General features: G+C 35.1%; 1 protein-coding gene and 1 pseudogene across 2 annotated transcripts; one reads left to right on the forward strand and one right to left on the reverse strand.

Moving 5' to 3' along the window:
• The first annotated feature begins 2,748 nt into the window (after window positions 1-2,748).
• On the forward strand, window positions 2,749-3,588 carry LOC113708354 (disease resistance protein RPP13-like; annotated as a pseudogene).
• Window positions 3,589-6,082: 2,494 nt separating this feature from the next.
• LOC113708959 (mitochondrial carnitine/acylcarnitine carrier-like protein) lies at window positions 6,083-11,163 on the reverse strand. Of its 2 annotated transcripts, none has more exons than XM_027231709.2 (3): window positions 10,395-11,163; window positions 7,433-7,824; window positions 6,083-6,744 (listed from the first exon to the last, which is right to left on the reverse strand). In XM_027231709.2, the coding sequence occupies exons 2-3, from the start codon at window positions 7,822-7,824 to the stop codon at window positions 6,246-6,248; spliced, it is 891 nt and encodes a 296-aa protein (XP_027087510.1). In that variant the 5' UTR covers window positions 10,395-11,163; the 3' UTR covers window positions 6,083-6,245. The 2 variants fall into 2 exon arrangements, with proteins under 2 accessions (XP_027087510.1, XP_027087509.1); XM_027231708.2 differs by having other exon boundaries at window positions 10,390-11,162.
• Window positions 11,164-21,718: the final 10,555 nt, after the last annotated feature.

Raw genomic sequence — 21,718 nt, forward strand, 5'->3', positions numbered from 1 at the left:
ATGTCCTGGAGTTCGGACGGGTTGGCCAGCTCCATCCACCTCCTGTCACGCAGGAGGATCTAGCCCGCTACCAACTCGCGAGCCATCTCAGAAAACTGGGCTCGGTCGTTGATGGAGAGTCCCCAGGACGGACAAAAATGACGGGGCTCGTGCATGGAGGGGGCCTGGCCCGGTTTCGAGGGGGCCACATGGCGAAAATACCACAGACTGGAGGGTGGCTTCTCCCGCGCGTGCTCCTCCGCTGAGCCAATCCCCAGGTGGGTCGGACCTGCATGAGAGGCGCCCCTCGACGTTAGCAGGAGAGGGGGCTGTGCTGGAGACGGCGCAAGCCTCTTCTCGGGTTGGAAGGGCTCGTCCTCTCGACCTCTCTTCTGTCCGGTCGCCTTCTTCTTGCTAGCAACCTGCTTGGAGGGGAACGAGGAGTGGGATGCTTCCTTCTGGGGGGCCGAGCTGCCCCCAGGAATTGGAGAGACCTCAGAGGCCTTCTTGGCAGCCTCTTGCTGCGGAGTAGGGGCAGCCACGTTGGAAGGCGTGCCCAACAGTTTGGAAAGCCTCCTCACTGCAGGTTAGCACACACAGGTTAGTAAAAGAAGAAAGAAAGTAACGGACTACAGGGGCACAGAGGCGGCATTACAGGTGTCGTAGTCGGTAGGAGAGGGCACCACTTCTCCAGGGGATCCGGACAACGTCTCCATCAGCCCGGTCGTAGATATCTGCTCGGTGGAGAACCTGGCCGCATAGAGCTTCACCGTGGAGCTCACCAGCTGGCTAAAGGCTTCGGAATCCAAGTCCCCCGGATAGGGGTCGGAATCGACCTCCCCGACCTTCCACACATTAGGAAAAAAATGCGTGGATCTAACAAAGAAGAAGTCCCCTTTCCAATTCTTTATGGAAGAGGGGACCCCGAAGAGCAGATCTTGGGTACCCTTCCCACCCCGAACTTTACTAATAGTTCGACGAGAGAAGTAGTACCACCCAGAAAGGGAGAGCTTGAGGGTGTAGGAGGTTCGGAAGAGAGAAAGAGAGTAGGGGATGGAGCAGATTTGACAGTAGATCAGGAATTCGATGATAATTCCAATCGAGTTGGGATGAACGTGGGTGATTCTGAACCCCCAGTAGCTCAGGATCTCGGCTAGGGCCGGAGGAATGGGGAGTCAAAATTCTACGACCAGCTGCTTCCTATAGATGGCTACAAAGCCGGGGGGAGGTCGGCTGGCTGGGTCGTTGGGCCCGGCAGCCCTCGGCTCGAAGGCGGGGGGAATGGAAAAAGACCTAACCAGCTCGGCAACCTCCTCAGGTGAGAGGGTGACCTCTTACTGGTCAGGATAACCGTAGTCGAATCCAGGATCATCCCCCTGCTCGGAAGCAGGGGTCCCCTCGAAGGAATCCCTGTCCTCACCAGCCCTTCTCTGGGCTCCGTCAAGGGAGTCATGTGGGGACTGGGGGAGGGAACGGAAGTGGCCTGCTACTCAATGAGGGTGTCGAGCTCGGCCACCTCCTCCAGGATTCGGGCAGAAGGAGAATGGGCAGATGGAGAACTCATGATGATTATGGGCTCGACCAGGTCAGAGATGTGGAAGTTGGGATTAGAGGCAGAAGAGAAAGAAAGTGGAGGAGAGGAAGATGAAGATGAAAATGAGGATGAAGATGAAGACGAAGAAGAAATAAGGATCCTAAGGGCTCTACGATGTGCTGGAACCCCAGATGCAGTGGAAGTAACGCCGGACTGATCCGACATAAAAAGCAGAAGATGGCAAAGGGTAAAGGGAGCGAAGGAGGAAGGAGGAAGGAAAAGGATTTACTGGTGAACGGAATGGAAAAAAATGAAGGAACAGCCGGAATCTGGGCACTGTGGGCCGGAGGTCTTATCGCTGGAAATTCCGAGAGTAAGAAAATACACGAAAAGAGGAAAATGGCAAATAGAGTCGGAGGAAATCTGGAAATCCCTATTTATAGGGAATGAAATGGGAGGAAGCGGCTGCTTGAATTTGAACCGTCCCCATGTGAACGCATTTAAGAGCAATACGGAAACCGAAGAGACGCAACAGCCGAAAGGACGTGAGCGCAACTTTTCAGTGACAGCACTGTACCAGAGGTGACCCTGGTAGAGCAGGGTGACGCCGGTCTCCCACGTGGCAGAGGTGTAGATTAGGTCTGTTTGGAAACCCTACCTAATCTAGGAAGCTAGTGCAGAGGCCCCGTCCTGAACCCAGACACGTGGCAGCCCAGGGAGGCTTGAGCTGGGCCTGGATCCCAGGCTCATGGGAATCGTCCTGGGACACACCACCGCTAGGGCTCCGAAGGGCTCCAGGGGACAATCTCGCAGAGAGCGGGGAGAATCCCACTCAGCGCGGGATTGAGACTATCCCGAGCAGGTGCCGAAACGTACGGAGGTCGGATTCTCGAACGGGTATAAATGGCAACGCACACCAACTGCATAAGGTACGTTCACTATTGGCAAAATACTCCCAACTGCTTTACTCCTAGTAAACTCCGTTCACCGGGAGACTAACTTGACCGTCGGAGTGACTCCGGGGACCACATCGGGGTTCCCCTGTTCGTCACCCCAGAGATCTCTTCTTGTTTGTCTTGCAGAGTTGGAACACGCTCTTCTCGTCAGCACGCCGAGCTCATCAGGTCAGCTCAGCCCAGGGAAGTTCAGCGCTTCTTCAAGATCGTTGCCAGTAAATTGAGTGCATAAACGATAAAGGAATTTGTTACCAAATTGGCATATTGTCCATGAAAAGTATGGTATCAGAAATCTTGGGAGAGAGGATGAGTACACATGGAGAAGAGCATCAACGGCTCGGGCGATCCTCTCCAATTAGAGAGGAAAAGGATATTGTGGGCTTCGAGAAGGTCAAAAAATCCCTGGTGGCAGAACTTTTGAAAGAAGACAAAAACCGCCGTGTGGTTTCAATCATTGGTGTGCGAGGTGTTGGCAAGAGAACTCTACCGAGAAAAGTTTACAACCATGCTGATGTGTGGACAAGTTTTGAGTGTCGAGCTTGCCTCTGTGTCTCTTCAAGCTACAATCACAAAAAGATGTTGAGATCAATCATAAAGCAATTGAATCCAATGAGTAACGCGCTGCTAGAAATTTTGGAAAAGATGGAAGAGCAAGACTTGAAACAAAGGCTCTATCAAGATCTACAAGAAAAATGTTATCTTGTGGTACTTGATGATGTATGGAAGAAGGAAGCGTGGGATTGTCTTGCTTGGGCCCTTCCTGATGTTAGTAGATCAAGTAGATTGTTACTTACAAGCCGCAATACGAATATTCCTCTCCATGCGGATGGTCTTAGCATCCCATATGAGCTGAAAGCTTTGGGCAAGGAAGATAGCTGGAAATTGTTTCTCAAAAAGGCCTTCAGTAATGGGGCTAATGATGGGTGTCCTTTGGATTCGAAAAATGTAGGCAGAGAGATTGCAAGGTGGTGAGCTGGTCTGCCACTGGCCATAACGGTTTTAGGTGGCCTGCTATTGAGCAAGAAAAAGATGAAGAGCGAATGGGAGAAAGTACTCAACAACATTAGCACATACTTATCGAGGGGCCAGAATGGAGGAGTATCAACAATTTTGGAATAAAGTTATGCCGACCTTTCTCCCAATCTAAAATTTTTCTTTTTGTATTTGGGCTTGTTTCCAGAACATACTGAGATTTCTATGCGCAAATTGATCCATATGTGGATTGCAGAGGGAATGTTTCAAAAAAGAGATGCAGAAAATCTGGACGAAACTGCATCATATGGTGTGGAACAACTTTTTAACAGAAATATGGTTCGGGTGGCACTAATGACCACTGATGAGAGGATAAAAAGCTGTTGGATCCATGATTTATTATGACACTTGGCAATCAGAAAGGCAAAGGATGTTTTGACCAAAAAAAAAAATTGGCAAAGGATGAAATTTTTTTCAAATCCATGACATAAGAGATGATGAAATTTCAGCTAAATCCAGGTACCTTGCTGTTCATATTCTTTCTCAGGATCACATATATTTTGTGAATTCCACACCTCATCTCTGGTCTCTTCTGTATTTTAATGTTTGTAGATATGAAAGAAGTGTTAGTCTTAGCTTTATATGTTTCACAAAGCTTAGGGTACTAGACCTAGAGAATCTGTGCATTGAATGCCTGCCACAAGGAATTGGTAAAGTCAGGCTATTGAGGTACCTCAGTCTTAGAGACTCAGTCATAAAATAGCTCCCTCATTCCCTAGGTTGCTTGCGAAACCTACAAACTCTTGACATATTCAACTATTTGCAAGTGGAAGTTTTAAATTTCAATTGGAAGTTTGAAAGTTTATGGCATCTATATGCGTCTGATATAAGATTTGATAAGTCACTTAAGATTGAAGGATTGATGAATCTTCAGACTTTGTTAGGCATGCATACACTTTGATCACATTATGCATAATAACATAACTTTGACAAGTCTGGGGATTTTAGTAGATGTCATCTCAGAGATAGATAAGCTATGCATGCATTTATGTGAGGTTGGAACCCTAAAGACTTTACATCTTTATGGTGTTGAAGAACGCAAGTCACCATCTCTAGTTGGATTATCTAAGCTCCATCATGTAATAGAGCTTAAACTATTCGGGAAGTTGAGAATGCTGCCTCCTAAATTTCCTCCAAATCTCTTTCGGTTGTCTTGGAGATCCATAGATCTCATGGATGACCCAATGCCAATACTAGAAAAGTTAGTGTTAGGGATAATATAAGAAAAAATGGCTAAAAGTTATAAAGTAAATAATGCAAAAAAAACTTCATATCGTGACTTGAGATCACTTTTCTTTAGACTTTATTTGTCCAGAATTTAGTATGTAAAGGCCTTGGACAAATATCCTTCAGAATAATTTGAAGAGTGTTTGCCTTTGATTCTTGCACAAAGTTAGACAAACCTACTTGAACCATGTTGTGCTTTTGCAGAGAATTCTAATTGTAGGAAAATAATCTTCGGTAGTGATTATTCCTACTAGACCTTTATAGAGTTGAAATTAAGAATGATAAAGAGTTGTAAACTTGCTCCACTGTGACTTTCCATCAACTGTGTTGGTCAAAAAGTTCCTCAACACCAATGCAAGTGTTCAAATAGTTTTTAAATGTTTAGATTTCATTTGAACGGTAGTTGACCGTCAAACATATGAAAATGTACCAAATAATAAACTTGAACATCTTTTAATCATCGCAAAAACCAAACAATGATGAGTCTTATGTTGGATTCAAAGTCGGGCGCCTTCTTATTCTAGATTCAAAGTCAGGCGCCTAACATCACGAACTTGATTGAATTATAAGATCCAGAATATGTTGGCCTCTACGTCGGGTCCTAAGACTGACCCCCAACATACAAACAAATGACCAAATTTTGAAAATTATCTAACAATTGGGGCAGCTGTCGTTCCTCAAGATGGAATTTGCATATGAGGGACAACAGCTAGTCATTTCCGGGAACGGCTTTCACCGATTGAAACTCCTTGAGCTCAGAGACCTACATCAATTGGCTAAAATAAAGGTGGAGAAAGCTGCATTTCCACCTTGATAATCAGGAGCTGCAAATCATTAGGCATGCTGCCGGAAGAGCTGATGCACATAGCTACTCTTGATAAGCTTGAGCATGTGAACATGCAAAGAGATTTTGCCAGTAGGCTTGATGGCCAAACTCCTGACAAGATAGCCAGCGACCCCTACCTCAGAATATTTGACCATACAACCATCCATGATTGATTTGGTATGCTAGCACTTCTCGGGATCACAGCTCGGCAGCTTCATAACGACGTGGAGAAGGTTATTCTATTCAATAACAGCTATTGTATCTTACAAAGCCCATATTAATTCCTCGAAGAGCTGCAGAACATTAACAACCAAAAAATAACTTAGATGTCACACGCAAAGAAGGTGTTCTTTTTCCTGGTGAATGACAATACCTAAATCGCATGTCCTCTGCTTTTTAATGCAATTCTCAGACACATTTTATCATCTTCAAATTCACAAGTTTTATAGCAGTGGAGTATAAGATACTCCTGTAGAGATCCTCTAGTACAGGCCCTCTGTGAAAACCATACAAGTGAAGAGTTCATAATTGTGAAATGCAGAGATTTTTGAAGAGAAAATTGACTAACAGCAACATATTAACAATTCTGGGACATCAATTCCAGCAAATGCCAAAAGAATAGTCTCAAGGTGAAAGTTAAGAATGGCCAGATATCCACCTGAGCCCTTTGATTTGGTACCAATTGAAACAATTACCCTAAACTAGCCCTCGTCATCTCATATGCCAAGAAGCAAGCAGCATTTGCAGGAACACTTCGTGCCATGGCAGGTCCAAAACCCTTATACAGGCCTTTGACCCCCTCTGATGCCAAGATCTTTCTAAAAGCATCAAAGCTTCCAGAGTACTTGGGGTTTTTGTACTCATCAACCTGAATTACGCTCTTCACAACATCAGTTGGATAGACAGATAGCCAAAAGGAACCACCAGCTAAGCCTCCTGCCAACATTAAAGAACCTCGCCCTAAAATAGAAGTGTCTTGACCTCCTGCAAGGACCTGCTTAATTGCTTCATAAACACCAAACATCACAGCATTTCCTGGTATTTCACGTGCCAAGGTGGGAACTAAACCCTTGAACAAACCCGTCACACCTGCGGACTGCACTACATGTCTGGCAACATCAATTGGCCCTCCATACTTGATTGCCACAGCAGCCGAGCCAGAACCTGCTAATGCACTCTGAGCTTGCAACCTGCATGAATGGAGTTACTCCAATCAAAAGATAGGTAGATCCTAACAGCCCTTTTTCTTTTTCTTTTTCTTTTTTGGTTTTTTTTTGGGGGGTTTTTTGTTGTTGTTTGGGGGGCGGGGGGACTATTTTTGAAACAGAATATTTGCAAGTATCCTTCCTAAAATTAGTTATTTTCTGCACTAGTTGTGCAAAAGATTATTTAAAAGCATTTCTAGACACTTAGCATCAGCACATGTTATAGTTATTAGCTTTTGTTGTGCATAGGATGGACATTTATAATGGCTTGTGCAAAGAATTTCTGCACTGCCGCATATCTCAGATTTTACATTTACAAATGATAGGATGGTTGCAGGAAGTAAAATGTTTGAAAGTAATTAATATAGTTTCCACCACCGTACAAGGCCCTTCACTTTTTGTTTATCTCTCTGCTTAATGTTTTCAACAACCAGCAAAGATCAGCAAAGTTATGAGCCCAGACCCCACCCACAAATTAAAAAAATTCTCCTGCAAACACTGGGAAAAACAACCGGAGATAGAAACAGAAAACAGAAAATAGCAGAAAATAAATTGTTGCTATAGAAACTCCACATTCAAATCAAAAAGCAATTTAAATGTTACTTGACAAGCTTATGCTTTAAAGACATTGCTTTGGAACTATACAACTAATGATTCAGAATAAGAGGCTAACCTGCATTTTATCAATTCCGTAGGGCAGGCAAGGAATGACACAGCAACTCCAGCTCCTGCCCCACAAACAACCTGCTGGTTCACAGAAAGTGGTGCACCTGGTTCAGATCTTACCAGAGCCTCCATTTGACCCCTTACTGTGAAGAGCACTGCATTGAAGGCTGCAACAGTGGCGAGGGGAGCTCCCATACCTTTGTATAAACCTCTTGGGCCTTCAGCTGCCAATGTTTGTCTGACAGCATCCATGGCACCTGAGTACCTGAGAGGCTGGCCAGGAAGTGGAGGTGGCTGGCTCTGAAGCTTCACCTTGATAGTGTCAAATGGGTGCCCAACTATCAACTGTGCAGCCCCTCCAACAGTTCCAGCAGTCAAGTCCTTGGCTACATCACCCATCTACATTTAATCAAATAGAAAACAAAAAGGTTATATTCTAGGATAATGTTTTTATACATTGTCATTGAAAAGATTTTTTACACAAGCAGGTTTAGATCGCCACATAACATGAATTCAAATTTGAAATTCAAATCATGCACATGTGACATGCATCCAAGGTTGCTAGTGAAAAAATCACTACATTATCAATGCATAAAAAGTTAATCCTATATTCTAAGGCAGGTTGCTCATCTGGGAGTGTGACATGCTTGATTGAATTTATATCTGGTCAAATTGAGGAGAAGATTGCACAAGATGAATATTGGAGGATCATATTCTCCAAATAATATGAATAACATCATCTTTTCATGACAAATTTCTAAAAAGAATCATGCTACTCGCTTTTAAGCCTCCATTAATTATTAAAAAATAAGAAATAGCAGATATTTCCATCTACTTTCACAGATTTGTGAAAAAACAGCTTCCGCTTGGAAGCCCATTCATTTGCATGATCAGATGTACAAATGGGTAAAACTTTATCAAGAACTGATGCCATATTGAACAAAGGCTTATGTCTACAGTGTTATGAAACAATCAAAGTTAATGCAAAAAAATCATAAATGTCGTACAAATAGTGTTCCTCATCATTACAGTATGATAACTGCAAGCAACTACTGCAATCCTGAAAAGTATAAGTTCTTTGGCACCTGCTCAAGTGAAGAGGCATATCAAGTATCAGTGAGAAAATAAATTTCAAATATCTTTGTCGCACCACATCTTTTTAAATAAAAAGATAAAAATCTAAAAGTTTTCTGTTTAAAATGATTTTTGGGCTTTTTTAAAATAAAAATATGGAAAATAAAAATAAAAAGGGCCTAAAATGGGAGTTTGTAAAGGCAACAGATTTTGGCCCATTAAAGTCTAGAAAAAGAGTTTTTGAAGAATTTGGAGTCATCACTCAGTATTGAAGTTAGGTGCACCTACTCAAGTGAAGAGGCACATCAAGTATCAGTAGGAAAATAAATTTCAGATATCTTTGTTGCGCCTCATTTTCAAATAAAAAGATAAAAATATAAAAGTTTATTTAAAATGATTTTTGGGTTGTTTTTAAAATTAAAATATGGAAATAAAAAGAAAAAGGGCGTGGATAAGACTTTGCAAAGGCGACGGATTTGAGCTCATTAAAGCCTAGAAAAAGGGGTTTTGAAAATTTTGAATTGCCACTCGGTATTGAGTTTAGGTGCACCGAGTCATCTAAAAAAAAGATAAGTTTTATTTTGAAAAAAACACATTAAAACCCTTTAACTAGACAACTCTAGGCCTTTTGAAATTTCGAAATCAGAGAAATGTGTTCAGAAGCTATATTTGTGAGGGGGAAATGTTGAAGTTTTACCCTCAAGAACCGCCCTACACCTAACAAAACTAGTTGCGAGTTTAACTTTATTCTCCTAAGTTTAAGGCCAAAGTTGAATTAATCTATTACTAAACACATAACATGCAAGTAATTAATATCTAAACACATAAAACATGCATAACCAATAAGGTGAAGTAAACAAAAGATTAATTCCGAAGATTCCATAGGAAAAGCCTAGAAGCAATGTGCTCACGGCCCGCACGATCTCATTCCATAATAATAGCAAAAATGAAAAGTAATTAACTGAAGAGAAAAGAAAAGAAAAGGAATACAAGATTACATGCACCTATGCCTTACATCACTTTTAAAAAGAGAAAACAAAATAAATTAGAACTGAACTCGACAAATTGAAGCATTAATTAACTAATAATCACCTAATCTAATCCTAAGGACCTAATTGAAAGAACCTAAAATAAGTTTTGGGCTAAAATTACAAAAGCTAGAAAATTTTAAGGACTAATGCTGCAATTTCAAAATTTAATAATCTTCTCCTTCTCGACTGAACAGAGCAGGATTGCTGCGTTTTCATCTTTGTTTCAGTCAATATTCGTCGGCCTCTGGCAACATTGGACCATTGCCTCTTCTTCCCCGAACATCAAAACAAACTCTATACACTAAATTTCATGGTTCGTCAACTAGACAAACCAAACTTGAACGACCCTTCATGTTTCATAACATTCAAACTTGATAAAAAATACTGATTCAAACTAGATTTGACAAATAAATAAGCTAATTTGAACAAAATTACAAGCTCCTTAAAATAATCAAACAAGTGTGAATACCAAGGCTTTCGGTTTGATTAGACTCATTTACGTTGGTGAGGTCTGCTCACCGGCGAAATCTCAGACAGTGAAATCCCAAACTCCGACCAGCTTTGGACTGGTGGAATCAATCCTCTCCAAATTCAGGAAATTCATACCTATAGCTCAAATTTTCACTTAAGCATTTCCAGAAACAGATTATAGACATGACAGAAGTTGAACATTTTCTAATATATCAAGAACTAATCCAGCGCGTATTTTGGCAGAAAAATAAGATTTAGTCCAACCCCAGTCACAAGAAATTCAGATTTCAACAAATACCAACCACAGAAATTTAAGAGCAAGAAGACACATAACGTAGCATTTTCACAAAATAAAATAGTAGAAGCAAGAGAGTTGAGGAATTTTTACAGTGCCTTCAAGCAGATTCCACGGTGGTAGTGGTTGGGTTTGCGGCGACAATGAACGCGATGGCGGCAACTTCCTCCGCCCTCTGTCGTTTGCTCTTCTTTTCCTTTTTTTTATGTTTTCTTATCTTTGTCTCTCGGTTTTCTCGCTTGGTTTTCGGATGGGATCCGGGTTTCTAAAAATCTGAGGTTAAGAGAGAATTTTTAGGAAATGGTTTTGAGAGTTTAAATGGCTAATGGACGGGGTGAGATTTTTCTCTCGGTTTTGTCTCTAGTTTTTAGATGGGATCCGGGTTTCTAAAAATCTGAAGCTAAGAGAGAATTTTTGGGAAAAAGTCTTTAGAGTTTAAATGGCTAAAAGATTGGGTGGGAAAAAAAATGGACCAGGTCGAACTGATGGCTATTGGGGAAAAGAGATGAATATGATAAATCTAAAAATTGAAAAAAAAAATAGAATTCAAAGAATAATAGTCTGGGGGCTTCAATTGGGAATTTTCTGACCAGAAAAAAAATGAAGAAGATAAATAATGAGGCTTCCTCGGCGATCTCCGGTTCTGAGAATTCAAGGAATAATAAGTCTAGGGATTCAATTGGGTTTTTTCTGACCAGAAAAAATGAAGAAATAAATGATGAGGCGTCCTCGGCGATCTCCGTTTTTGGGTCGGTCTAGCACTACCAAGCGGAGCGTGCGCGCGAGCAACCCGAAAGTCTTTATCTATATATATATATATTAGAAAGCAGGTTTCTTACAAGCAGCCTCCACATGCATCGGAGAAACAAATGTCACCGAACATTCTTTTATAGTATGAATTTTACAAAATTCAACATAGTCAATTAAACTACCAATATTAATCCATTTTCATTTGTCATCCACACAAACCAAATAGAGTGAGAGGAAAAAAAAGACTGCGTGTCATCCTACTTATAAGCATTTCAACTGAGTTCCAATCTCAAATCTATATCTAAAGGGGTTTTTATTTGAGACCCTCTCAATGGCTTCTAAACTTTTCATTCTTTTTTCTAAATTTTTGTATTTATTTTAATACATAAAAAGTAGTGGATTATATTCAACCCTATCACCAATCAAATTTAAAATTTAAAATATTCCCACTATCTACTTCATAAACCGTTTATACTTTGTTATTTATACTTTAAATCATTTTTCTCCTTAATTAAAAACAAATGCTCATTCGTATGCTATTTTAATACAATGTTACATTTTATAATTAAGAAATATTTATCCCCAAACTAACCCTATAACCACCCCTACAAATGAGCTTTGCAAATTACAATTACGTTTCAAAAAAATCACAAATGTGCGGCTACATGTAAAGTTGAGGGGGTAAAGTGCAATTAAATGTAAAGTTAAGGGGTTTTCTATATTTAACTCTAAAAAAGATCCCAAGAACGGAACAAGTAGTGGGTTATAGATTTTTGTATTTATTTTAATACATAAAAAGTAGTGGGTCATAACCAACTCTATCACCAATCAAATTTAAAATTTAAACATTCCCGCTATCTACTTCATAAACCGTTTATACTTTGTTATTTATATTTTAAATCTTTTTTACTCTTTAATTAAAGACAAATGCTCATTCGTATGCTATTTTAATAGAATATTACATTTTTATAATTAAGAAATATTTATCCCTAAACAAACCCTATAACCACCCCTTCAAATGAGCTTTACAAATTACAATCACGTTTCAAAAAAATCATGAATGTGCAACTAAATGTAAAGTTGAGGGGGTAAAGTGTAGCTAAATGTAAAGTTGAGGGGTTTACTATATTTAACCCTATAAAAAATCTCAAGAATGGAATAAGTAGTGGGTTATAGATTTTTGTCTAGATTTTTGTATTTATTTTAATATATAAAGAGTAGTGGGTTATAACCAACCCTATCACCAATCAAATTTAAAATTTAAAACATTCCCACTATCTACTTCTTAAACCGTTTATACTTTGTTATTTATATTTTAAATCCTTTTTACTTCTTAATTAAAGACAAATGCCCATTCGTATGATATTTTAATACAATATTATATTTTTATAATTAAGAAATATTTATCGCCAAACTAACCCTATAACCACCCCTACAAATGAGCTTTGCAAATTACAATCACGTTTCAAAAAAATCACAAATGTGCAACTAAATGTAAAGTTGAGGGGGTAAAGTGCTGTTAAATGTAAAGTTAAGGGGTTTACTATATTTAACCTTAGAAAAAATCTCAAGAACCGAACAAGTAGTGGGTTATAGATTTTTGTCTAGATTTTTGTATTTATTTTAATACATAAAGAGTAGTGGGTTATAACCAACCCCATCACCAATCAAATTTAAAATTTAAAACATTCCCACTATCTACTTCGTAAACCGTTTATACTTTGTTATTTATACTTTAAATCCGGTTTACTCCTTAATTAAAGACAAATGCTCATTCGTATGCTATTTTAATACAATATTATATTTTTATAATTAAGAAATATTTATCCCCAAACTAACCCTATAACCACCCCTATAAATGAGTTTTGCAAATTACAATCACGTTTCAAATAAATCACAAATGTGTAACTAAACGTAAAGTTGAGGGGGTAAAGTGCAGCTAAATGTAAAGTTAAGGGGATTACTATATTTAACCCTAAAAAAAATTCCAAGAACGGAACAAGTAGTGAGTTATAGATTTTTGTTTAGATTTTTGTATTTATCAAATCGAATGCATAATATTTGTAAGTATTTCATTTTAACAACATTCAATTACATTCATTTTTGTTCATATATCATTCATTTTCTAAAATAAATTTCTATTATTTTTTTAGGATCTATCTTCCGAAAAAAGGCAGTTCTTGAATAATATGCACACTAGTGTGAATACCCGTGCTACGCACAGTACTGGCATTATTGAAAAAGTAAAAATAAAATGATGAATAAAAAAAGTTTAAAAATTGTACCAACATAATTAAAATGTAATATCTGTCTAACAATAGTTTGAAATATAATAGAATGTGCATATTATTCAAGAACTGCCTTTTTTCGGAAGATAGATCCTAAAAAATAATAGAAATTTATTTTAAAAAATGAATGATATATGAACAAAAATGAATGTAATTGAATGTTGTTAAAATGAAATACTTACAAATATTATGCATTCGATTTGATAAATACAAAAATCTAGACAAAAATCTATAACTCACTATTTGTTCCATTCTTGGAATTTTTTTTAGGGTTAAATATAGTAAACCCCTTAACTTTAAATTTAGCTGCACTTTACCCCCTCAACTTTACCTTTAGTTGCATATTCATGATTTTTTTGAAACGTGATTGTAATTTGTAAAGCTTATTTGAAGGGGTGGTTATAGGGTCAGTTTAGGTATAAATATTTCTTAATTATAAAAATGTAACATTCTATTAACATAGCATACGAATGAGCATTTGTCTTTAATTAAAGAGTAAAAAAGATTTAAAATATAAATAACAAAGTATAAACGGTTTATGAAATAGATAGTGGGAATGTTTTAAATTTTAAATTTGATTGGTGAAAAGGTTGGTTATAACCCACTACTTTTTATGTATTAAAATAAATAAAAAAATCTATAACTCACTACTTGTTCCGTTCTTGGGATTTTTTTTAGGGTTAAATATAGTAAACCCCTTAACTTTACATTTAGTTGCACTTTACCCCCTCAACTTTACATGTAGCTGCACATTTGTGATTTTTTTGAAACGTAATTATAATATGCAAAGCTCATTTGTAGGGTGGTTATAGGGTTAGTTTGGGGATAAATATTTCTTAATTATAAAATGTAACATTGTATTAAAATAGCATATGAATGAGCATTTGTTTTTAATTAAGAAGTAAAAAGGATTTAAAGTATAAATAACAAAGTATAAATGGTTTATGAAGTAGATAGTGGGAATTAGGGATGGCAATGGGGCGGGGGTGAACCCCCGCCCCGTTGTCAAATAACTCCCCCCGTCCCCCGTCCCCCGCCCCATCCCCCGTCCCTTGCCCCCCATCCCCCGTCCCGTTTCCCCCGTGGTCCCCCGCGAGTAAATAAATTAATTTACGAAAAGCAAAACTCTCCTCATATGTCCAAGCATTTTTTAGAACTAATGAGAGAGAGAGGAAGAATTCCCAGACATTAACCAAAAATACCAAGAACAGTTAAAATCCATAAATAACAAAAGGCAAAGATCAATGGAAAACATAAAAGAGAAAATCAGCAAAATGAAGGGGAAAATAAACTCATGGTTGTTGGAACTGCTTATAAACGATATCATAGGCCATAGAAAGAATTCTTGTTCTATTAGGCTCTCGTATTTACATTTTCACTAAGGCTTTTAGACAAATATCTTATATATATATATATATATATATATCGGGGGTAAATATTTCGCCCCTACCCCCGCCCCGCCCCATCCCCCACCCCATTTCTACCCCGCGGGGCGGGCACCCGCCCCCATTGCCATCCCTAATGGGAATGTTTTAAATTTTAAATTTGATTGGTAATAGAATTGGTTATAACCCACTACTCTTTATGTATTAAAATAAATACAAAAATCTAGACAAAAATTTGTAACCCATTACTTGTTCCGTTCTTAAGATTTTTTCTAGGGTTAAATATAGTAAACCTCTTAACTTTACATTTAGCTGCACTTTACCCTCTCAACTTTACATTTAGTTGCACATTTGTGATTTTTTTGAAACGTGATTGTAATTTGTAAAGCTCATTTGAAGGGGTGGTTATAGGGTTAGTTTGGGGATAAATATTTCTTAATTATAAAAATGTAATATTGTATTAAAATAGCATACGAATGAGCATTTGTCTTTAATAAAAGAGTAAAAAAGATTTAAAATATAAATAACAAAGTATAAACGGTTTATGAAGTAGATTGTGGGAATGTTTTAAATTTTAAATTTGATTGGTGATAGGGTTGGTTATAACCCACTACTTTTTATGTATTAAAATAAATACAAAAATCTATAACCCACTACTTGTTCCGTTTTTGGGATTTTTTTTGAGTTAAATATAGTAAACCCCTTAACTTTACATTTAGTTGCACTTTACCCCCTCAACTTTACATGTAGCTGCACATTTGTGATTTTTTTGAAACGTAATTGTAATTTGCAAAGCTCATTTGTAGGGGTGGTTATAGGGTTAGTTTGGGGATAAATATTTCTTAATTATAAAATGTAACATTGTATTAAAATAGCATACGAATGAGCATTTGTTTTTAATTAAGGAGTAAAAAGGATTTAAAGTATAAATAACAAAGTATAAACGGTTTATGAAGTAGATAGTGGGAATGTTTTAAATTTTAAATTTGATTGGTGATAGGATTGATTATAATCCACTACTTTTTATGTATTAAAATAAATACAAAAATTTAGAAAAAAGAATGAGAAATTTAGAAGCCATTGAGAGGGTCTCAAATAAAAATCCCTTCCTCAATACATATAAATATAGATTCTATTATATTTCAAACTATTGTTAGACAGATATTACATTTTAATTATGTTGGTACAATTTTTAAACTTTTTTTATTCATCATTTTATTTTTACTTTTTTAATAATGCCAGCACCGTGCGTAGCACGGGTATTCACACTAGTTACGAAGGTAAGGGCGAAAATAACTAATCACAAACTAAAACCTACATTGTAGTAATATCACTGAAAGATTTCAAAATTAGGTTCAGCAAGTTCACTCCAAGAAAGACAAATCTCATTGAACATTCTTTGTAGTATGAACTCCACAAATATTCAACAGTGTCGATTAAATCACTAATATTGAATTTCGTACTAAAAGTTGATTGGTGTGAAAAATATTTTCACCTTCGTATAAAATTATCAAATCGAATACATAATATTTATAAATATTTTATTTTATTTTGAAATCTAATAAAATATGTGATTACATTCATTTCTATCCATATATCATTCAATTTCTAATATAAATTTCTATTATTATCAAAACACAGTTCTTAAAATGATGTATATATTTTATTATATTTTGAACTATTGTTATACGAATCTTAGATTTTGATTATGTTGGTAGAATTTTTTTACTTTTTTTAATTCACACTCTCTTTTAATTTCTTTCAATAATATCAGCACTGTGCGTAGCATGGATATTCACACTATCTATATCTATATCTATATGTATTGCAGGAGAGGTTTTTAGCAAAGACCCTCTCAATGACTTTCAAACTTCTCATTCTTTTTTCTAGATTTTTGTATTTGTTTTAATACATAAAAAGTAGTGTGTTATAACCAACCCTATCACCAGTCAAATTTAAAAATTAAAACATTTTCACAATCTACTTCATAACCCGTTTATAGTTTGTTATTTATACTTTAAATTCTTTTTACTCCTTAATTAAAGACAAATGCTCATTTGTATGCTATTTTAATACAATGTTACATTTTTATAATTAAAAAATATTTATCACCAAACTAACCCTATAACCACCCCTACAAATGAGCTTTACAAATTACAATCACGTTTCAAAAAAATCACAAATGTGCAACTAAATGTAAAGTTGAGGGGGTAAAGTGCAGCTAAAAGTTAAGGGACAAGTAGTGGGTTATAACCAACCCTATCACTGGTCAAATTTAAAATTTAAAACTTTCCCATAATCTACTTCATAAATCATTAAATATATTTATACTTTAAATCCTTTTTATACTTTTGTATTTATTTATATTTTAAATTCTTTTTACTCCTTAATTAAAGACAAATGCTCATTCACATGCTATTTTTAATACAATTTTAATTCGGGAGCATACAACATGATCAAGAAACAGCAGAACCAATTAGGACTAGATTTTGACCAAAAAAAATTATGCCTAGATGCCACTGGCACGTTGCTGTAACTTGCGATGCCAATTAGGACTATTTAGCGTTTTTTTTTTCAAGGAATTAGGGCACTGTAAAGCTTATTTAGGCAAATTTTACCTCATCGGTGATTTGAGTATCAAGTTCTTGAATATACTACAAATCATATAATCATGCTCACATTTTCCCCATATTTCCCCCACGTTTGATCATCTAATAAGAAAACTGTAGAAACTAACGAGACAGTAAGAAAAACATTAAAAAAGGAAAATGCATGGTTGACACAACAGACGGCTTTCATAACTTAAAATGGTTGACGCGTGGTTGAAAACATAATGATTGGAAATATTAGCATCTTAAAATGCATATGAAGAAAAGAAAAAGAATATGTAACAAATTCAGCAATTTTTTAAGTGCATTTTCGTCCAAATTTAATTATGTTATTGATAGTTATAGTTCAACTTTACGAGGAGTATACATACATACTTCTTCCCTATTACCTATCACTTCAAGAAGCGAGAAGACGCTTTAGCTCAGATTATGAAGACATCAATCCCTCCTTTAAAACACTACAATCAAGTAAAACTTTTTCATTTTAGTTAAAGATTAAATCGTTGCCTGTTGTTTATATCTTCTGCACCTAAGGCTGCAATATTTAGTTTTCAAAACTTTCAAACATATATTCTTATGTAACATATAATTCCAACGATAGTTAAGAATATGTCCTTGAAGTCTGAGCATAAACATTAATGAATAGTTTCTATCCGGATAAAAAATTAATGAAATATATTTTTACATCTATCTGTATTGCATGAGAGGTAGGGAAGGGTAACATTTGATGCTTACTGTACTTTTAGTATTTCTTTAGATATTTTTTTTGGAGCTTTATTCAAATTTTTTAATATATGTTAAGGATTTAGATAAGGTACATAAATACAATATAGATTAGATACTAAAATAGTACTTTTTAAATTTTTAACCTTTTTCCATGCAACTAATATAACTAATTCATTTCCAACACACGGAATAAAAGAAATATATTAGTTAACCTTCATAATTTATTTTTTAACCTTTCAAATTTAATTTTTTCAAAAATAGATACCCCGACAATACTATACAAAAACAAACTACTAGCCACGTGCATGTTAGTGGTTTTAGCCATATATTTCAAATTACTACATGTACCAAAATATATTTATATAGGGATTACTGTAGTAACTGTGGGTGTTAACAACAATTCTATTGGTACTTAATTTTCTTTTGATTAGAATACAATTGTATATTTGATCATTGATGCTATTTCTTCTTTAACTATTGTATTTCTTTGGTTAACAATTCTCATACAATGTATCACATCATTACATTTAAAACAAATACAAAAACTATTGATTGTTAGTTTAATATATATTTTAATGCATTTCTAGATCAAAGAAATGAAAATTCTACCTCTCCTCAAGCTCGATATCACCAATGATCCAGCGTGATCATGGAAAATATAAAGTTTCTTATATTGTCAAACTCATCTTGCAATTATACTTTTTGCTGCATTATCTTGCTAAATCAACTGTTTACATGACATAATATTAGATGGAATACATAATGACTCAGTAATTATTGAAGTTCCCCTCACACCAACATCACCATGTGATGGCCATAACGATGGTAAGATCTAGGTTTCTCGCTTATTTTTAACACATAATTAACCATTACCATTGCATTTTCAACTCTATTAATGTAATTTATACACTTTATTTCTATATTTACTGTTGATGATATAATGTTTATGAATTATTAAAATTATGCAGACTCATCTGAAGATCATTTGTTCCTACTATGCAAGACGTTGTGCCTGTTAACATAGTTACAACAGAACAAATTGGTACGCACGATGTTGTGCCTGCTAACATAGTTACAGCAGAACAAATTGATAATGTTCTCATACCTTTCTCATGTAATTATATTTAATATTTTTTAAATATGATCTTAAGTACACAAATTAAGGGTGCTCATGGATCAAATAATCAATTCATTTCTAATTTAGCAAACCATACCCTTCCTCAATTTGAATGGTTACTTAGTGATCGGTTAATCTATAACATAGGGTCAGATTTACAAGGTAATATATCCTTCTCCCAAGAAAAAGAAAAAGAAAAATATTTAGATTGACAAATCCAAAAAAACAATAGTTTTAAATTGAATAGTTTTATTTAATTTTACAACTCTACAAAATCATTCATACGAAATAGACTTGCAAATCAAAAAGTACAAAATTTATCAAATCAATAATATCATTTTAATCTTACAAATCTAAAAAAATCATTAATATAAAATAGACTTGCAAAACATAAATTATAATATTTTTCAAATCAATAATATTGTTTAATTTTACAACTCTAAAATATCTTGAATACAAATAAGACTTGCAAATCGAACAATACAACATTTGCGAATCAATAATATTATTAATCTTACAACTCTTAAAAATCGCGAATACAAAAGAATAAAAACACATCAAAATACCGAATATTTAAAAAACTTGTTCTTATTTTGTCCATTTGTTGCCACCTATCATTTTTTTTAATAACGATGGTAGGTTGCTCCACTAATTTTGAATTTCGTATGTACTTAATTCTTTGGACAATGGTGATAGGTTGTTCAACCAACGAATCAATTCATGCAAAGATCATACATTTTCATTTGTAGTACGCACTCCACAAAATTCAATAGAATTAATTATATCACCAATTTTGGTTTCGTACTAAAAGTTGATTGATGTGAAGAGTGTTCGTATATTCATGCAAGATTATCAAATCGAATGCATAATATTTGTAAGTACTTCATTTTAACAACATTTAATTATATTCATTTTTATTCATATATCATTCATTTTCTAATATAAATTTTTATTATTTTTTCAGGATCTATCTTCTGAAAAATGCATTTTTTGAATGATATACACATTCTATCATATTTCAAACTATTATTTGACAGATATTACATTTTAATTGTGTTGGTACAATTTTTTAACATTTTTTAATTCACCCTTTTATTTTCATTTTTTCAATAATACCGGCACCGTGTGTAGCACGAGTATTCACACTAGTTTATATGTATTAGAAAACAGGTTTTCAATAAGGAGCCTCCACAAACATCAAAAATTTAAATTCCCTTTTTAATATAATTTTAGATTTATTTTGATTCAATAATCCTTTTTACTTCTCCTTATCACTTCTCACTTCCAATTCGCATAACCCATTAATCCACAAAATCAAAATTTCAAAATTTTAATTAACTAATGACCCACTAACCCACAAAATCAAAACTCCAAAATTTTAAGTAAAGGATAATAATCACCCATGCAAACAAAAGGATAATAATCACCCTGCAAAATCACATCTTCGAATTCCAAATCACGTCTAACACCACACACACAACTAATAATAATAACTAATTGATAATTTAAAAAACTTATCACTATGAAAATCATATATCCAAAATTTAGGAGCCCGTTTGAATTACAATCCCTATAATTTTCATAATTTTACGCATCTTATTGTCATAATGTAATTTATGCTCATAATTATTCACAAGACTAATGACCACTAACCCATTTTTATTTGTCATCTACACAAACTAAATACAGTGAGAAGAAAAAAAAAAGACTACGTATCTTACTTTCGCCATTGACGAATTTCATCTACAAGCATTTTAACGGCACCTAAATTCCAAACTTGCAAGATTACAAAGGGAAAAACAACTGGTTACAAAACGAAGTATACACAGTAGTGACCCCACTGAAATACTTCAAAAGGTTTAGCAAGTTCATTTCTAATTAAAACAAGTTTCACTGAACATTCTTTTGTAGTATGAACTCTACAAATATTCAATAGTGTCAATTAAGCCACCAATATTGGCTTTCGTGCTAAAAATTGATTGGTGTGAAAAATGTTTACACTTTCATACAAGATTATCAAATCAAATGCATAATGTTTATAAGTATTTCATTTTGAAATGAATAAAACATGTGACTACATTCATTTCTATCCATATATCATTCATTTTCTAATATAAATTTCTATTCTTATTACAGGATCCATCTTTCGCAAAAACACAATTCTTGAATGATATACACATTTTATTATACTTTAAACTAATGCTAGACAAATCTTAGATTTTGATTAATTGTACTTTTTAATCCACCCTCTCTTTTTATTTCTTTCAATAACGTCAGCACTAGAGTTGCAAACGAATCAAACCAATCGCAAGTGGCTCAAGTTCAAGCACGAGTCGAGTTTGAGCTGACCAAGTCAAATTCAAACTCGAACTCAAAAATATTAAATTCATTAACTCGCAAGCCGACTCGAACTCGATTATATATATATATATATATATTATTTTAATAGTAAAATTACATATATATCATTAATATTTTATTATTTGTTAAGAAAAATTATTATTTTATTTATTTTTAAAAATTAAATAAATTTTTTATTTTTTAAAC

The sequence above is a fragment of the Coffea arabica genome, chromosome 9c, assembly GCF_036785885.1.
Source record: "Coffea arabica cultivar ET-39 chromosome 9c, Coffea Arabica ET-39 HiFi, whole genome shotgun sequence".
In the NCBI taxonomy this organism is placed as follows: Eukaryota; Viridiplantae; Streptophyta; class Magnoliopsida; order Gentianales; family Rubiaceae; genus Coffea; species Coffea arabica.

Bases quoted from the DNA above. Each gene is read 5' to 3' on its own strand.
- LOC113708959 (XM_027231709.2), bottom strand. From the start codon at position 7,824: ATGGGTGATGTAGCCAAGGACTTGACTGCTGGAACTGTTGGAGGGGCT. The intron at 6,745-7,432 runs GTTAGCCTCTTA...CCATTCATGCAG, and splicing joins ACGGAATTGATAAAATGCAG to GTTGCAAGCTCAGAGTGCAT.